General features: G+C 30.1%; 1 protein-coding gene across 1 annotated transcript; it reads right to left on the reverse strand.

Annotated features, from left to right (window-relative positions):
* Positions 1–1,020: 1,020 nt before the first annotated feature.
* Positions 1,021–2,076, reverse strand: TRIADDRAFT_56127 (uncharacterized protein; the record flags this gene model as incomplete). Its single annotated transcript, XM_002112684.1, has 1 exon — positions 1,021–2,076. The coding sequence occupies one exon, from the start codon at positions 2,074–2,076 to the stop codon at positions 1,021–1,023; it is 1,056 nt and encodes a 351-aa protein (XP_002112720.1).
* Between the last annotated feature and the right edge of the window lie 2,082 nt (positions 2,077–4,158).

Genomic DNA, 4,158 nt, shown 5'->3' on the forward strand with positions numbered 1-4,158 from the left:
GAGTATTGTAACCCACGTGTTAATTTGTCAGATAGATACCCTTGTAAGTTCTAAATTGTAGAATATAAGATTTTATAAGTGAGTATTCGTGTTAGTAGTTACAAAGTAGCTTGTAGTAGTTGTTAGAGATGCTGTATTGGGTGATCTTCATACCTTAAGATACGCTAGTAACGAAATGCTAATCTAATTAAAATAAATATTGATCCCTATTTCCTCGTGATACTCTGTAACTAAATGTATATAAACAGGATATTTTATCTCCGAAGTTTAGTTAGTTGTAGCTAATCTAGCCCTTGGTAGAAGACGTAATTTATACTCAAGATACGGAAGTCTTGCTTAAAGTTAGACACTTTATCACAAAGTCAAATTGGTCATCATATAAGTTGCATCGTTTCTAAGTTAATAGTATATTACTTAGACTTGTGTCACGAAGTAGCTTTAGCTTTATTTCTAATATGAACAGATTGCATTTACTATTAAAGTAATCATTCATTTTTCGTAACTTCCATACTTATAAAGCATTTGAAACCATTTTACACTGCAATACTCGCCATATCAGCAATAGAATTCTAGATTTATGCTTGGCGATAAGCAAACTTTATTCTATAGATAACGATATTCCATATACGGATCAGTTATACCATTTTCCAAGCATATTATGGATATAGTAAGCCTCTTATCTTCGTTTAAGACATACTATATGCAATAAACAATACCAGCTGTAAGTTTATTAAATAATAAAACTAGTACACCTTGTTAACTTTAATTTAAGAACAGTTAGAAAATGTAATAAATTATATAGGCGAATTCGTTTCATAGTTTAAGTTAGCGGCAATGCAATAGTAATTAAGGATGGGAAACTTAATACGGGTACATCACTCTTATTTTATTTTTTAGACTTTTAGCTTATGTACGAACTATAAGTTTGGCTATAAACTAGCATACAGGTTGAGGTTAAATGTCCGCATTTAATAATATAGTATTGGTCTTAATACTATTTCGTTGAGCCGGTGAAATCAACTATTTAGTCGATGTTTTCCGCATACAGCCGCCACTATCACGAATAATAAATAGTGTTGATGTTCTGCGAATAGGAATAATGGTAGAAGTAAATTTTATCGATTTAATGCTTTGACGAAAAGATGGACTTGATGCCATATATATAAAAGGATTCCACACCGATGAAGAATAAGCAATCATTCTAAATACAAATGAGATATTGGCCATGATAAAATACAAGGATGGATCTTGTTTAAATCTTGTACGAAGCGCTACATCCATAAATAGTAGAGTATAAAATCCAATACTAGATAAAATATAAACTAGCAGAACAATAAATGCCGTCTTTGCGCGACGTTTAGCGTAACAAAGTTGATGTGCATTAGGCTGTAGATGGATAGGTAATTGATTTAATTTTCGTAGTACTTTACCAATGACAATATAAGAAACGATTCCAGAAACCAAAGGCATAAAAAATTGTATTATCATACCAGAAATTAAATAAGTTATAGAAGACTGTGCTTGCATACGGATATAGCAATATTGATAGGGTGTTAAGGTCAAAAAATGAATTTGAGGCGAAGCGAAGGTAAAGCTGAAAATCCAAATTAGAGAAATAACTAAACCAATAGCTTTAGTACTACACCAACGTTCAAAAAAGAACGGTTTTGCGATAGCTAATGAACGATCAATACTAACTACGACTAACGTTAAGGCAGAAACGATAATAACCGTTGTTTGGATTACAGGTATAGCTTTGCATAAAAAGAGACCATAATAAAAATAACCTTTATTTAACATAATTGTTCCTGTAAACGGAATGGTAACGGCTAATAGAAAGTCTGCGGTTGCTAAATTGCAAAATAACATAAACATATTAGTGGATCGTAAGCTACGTGATAGCAGAATTACTATAATAATAGTACTATTAGCGATAAATCCGCCAGCAGCTATGATATAGCTTATGATAGCATGCATCACAAAAGGGATTGGAGCTATAGCATCCGAAGATCGTGAATTCGCTGAAGTGGTTGATAAAAATGATCCATTGCTGTCCGGTAGAGATGTCGTAGTCATTTTTTCTCTTCACTGTTAGTATAGATGAAATAATTTGATTAGGGTAACTTAATTGATGCTATTTCTGAAAATAAGATTAAATTTATTATAAGATAGCCAGACTATTAACAATTTAATAAGGAATCAAGAAAACTGCAAATTATAAATGATTTTAAAGTACTGAATACATAAATAATATTAAACTTTTCAAACGTAAGGCTAGAATCTACTTTAAGTCTTAAAGGTTTTACTAACTGTAATTACAGAGAAAGCAAAATGCATGCATTCAGAATGAAGTATAAGATTCACTGCAACGATTTTCCTATTATAACTACAGGTTTAGATGCTATTCGAGTAAAAATTCATATAAGAACTTATAATTTGATAACTATATAGTAAGAAAGTCGGCGCACTTCTAAGTTTGCTTCTGTTTTTCCTATAGTATATTATATTGATAAATTCTGATTATTCTAAAATTCTTTTCAAGGTTTTATTTATGTTAATAATGGCTCATAGGTACCGTTGAATGCTTTTTTTATTTTCCAGTAAACTTGAATAGAAATTGTTTTTCTTTATATTTAGTGCTATCGAATCGCATTACTGTTGTCCTTGTAAGTGTGTCTATGATGGGTGCTATTCATAAATAGATAATGGCAGTTGAGATATCTCGAATATTTACTCGCTAAAATTTTAATATAATATCGTTAATGGCATGTTCGAAATGGGATTAGGCTTCATTATTTAATTAATTAATAAATACATTTATATGTATATGATTATATTATAATTCGTGACCGCTAGAAACAATGGCCTCTTGAATAGTACTAAAAAATATAACGTATTAGATTGTTGTAATAATGGTGTATACGAAGATTATCTAATATACTTACAAGTGTAATATACTTCGAGAAACGATTCTAATTAATTTCTCTTAAAATTCTCTTTCGCAAATAGACTTAGGGTTATTTTGTCTCATCGTCATTTTGGCTATCTTTAACCAAATATCTTTACTATCTATCAGAAAATAGAACTAAAGGATCAAATTTCTATTTTATAGATTAACAACAACGGTAAGTGATCTTGAAATTTTTAACTTTCAAATTAATAAGATCTAAAATTGTGTTTATACTGTGTCTTCGAGTAATTCTAGCGCTTAGTTTCAAATATTAGATTACGAATCGTAGTTATTTAATCTGCAGCCCATAATTGACTTCGCCAAGGAATGCTTTTAGTTAGAATTTAAGATGCCCATTGATAGTGGCTAAACTAGTATTTACAGTATTATTCGAATTTCGGGACGATTGATGAAGGATTAGACTATCTTGATATAGTTGGGTATCAGACCAACAAGTTACTGACGTTTCAAAAATATTAGAAGCAGACACGGACGTTTTACAGTCAACTTATTATTATGCTCGTATAATGCATGTGATATTCTAAAATTAGTGTATTTTATAAAATTTGCACGGGGGTTATTAAAGTTTTGACTAGTCATACGAAAATTTAATATATTCGGCTATTTCAATAATTTCTTGGCAAGGTGTTCATTTTATGTGTAATTATTTTCCTTTATATTTGGTGCTATCGAATCGCATTACTATTGTCCATGTAAGCGTGTCTATGATGGGCACTATTCATAAATAGATAATGGTAGTTGAGACACGGATACCTTACAGTCAACTTATTATTATACTCGTATAATGCATATGATATTCTAAAATTAGTGTGAACTTCTACATAATAAAATAAAATAAGGTTTGACTGGTCATACGAAAATTTAATATCTTCGGCTATTTCAATAATTTCTTGCTGATGTATTTATATTACGAGAAATTACAGTACTCATAGAGTGGCAACTTATATATTTGGAACTGTCAATATGCGATTTGAAGTTGCGTAGTTAACCTTAATCAATAAGCAGATGTTCAGTAAACTAATTATTTAAATTTTTATAAACAGGAAGAATCAATGTCATGACTACTTGAATATTCTACCTGTAAGCCACCTTTAGTCTAAAATGATTTAATATCTAATTCATTAGAAATTTTATACCCTTGAGCTGCAATAATATGGTTATAAGAATCAAAAATATAATATTTTGTG

This window comes from Trichoplax adhaerens, genomic scaffold, assembly GCF_000150275.1.
Source record: "Trichoplax adhaerens TRIADscaffold_5 genomic scaffold, whole genome shotgun sequence".
Taxonomy (NCBI): domain Eukaryota; kingdom Metazoa; phylum Placozoa; class Uniplacotomia; order Trichoplacea; family Trichoplacidae; genus Trichoplax; species Trichoplax adhaerens.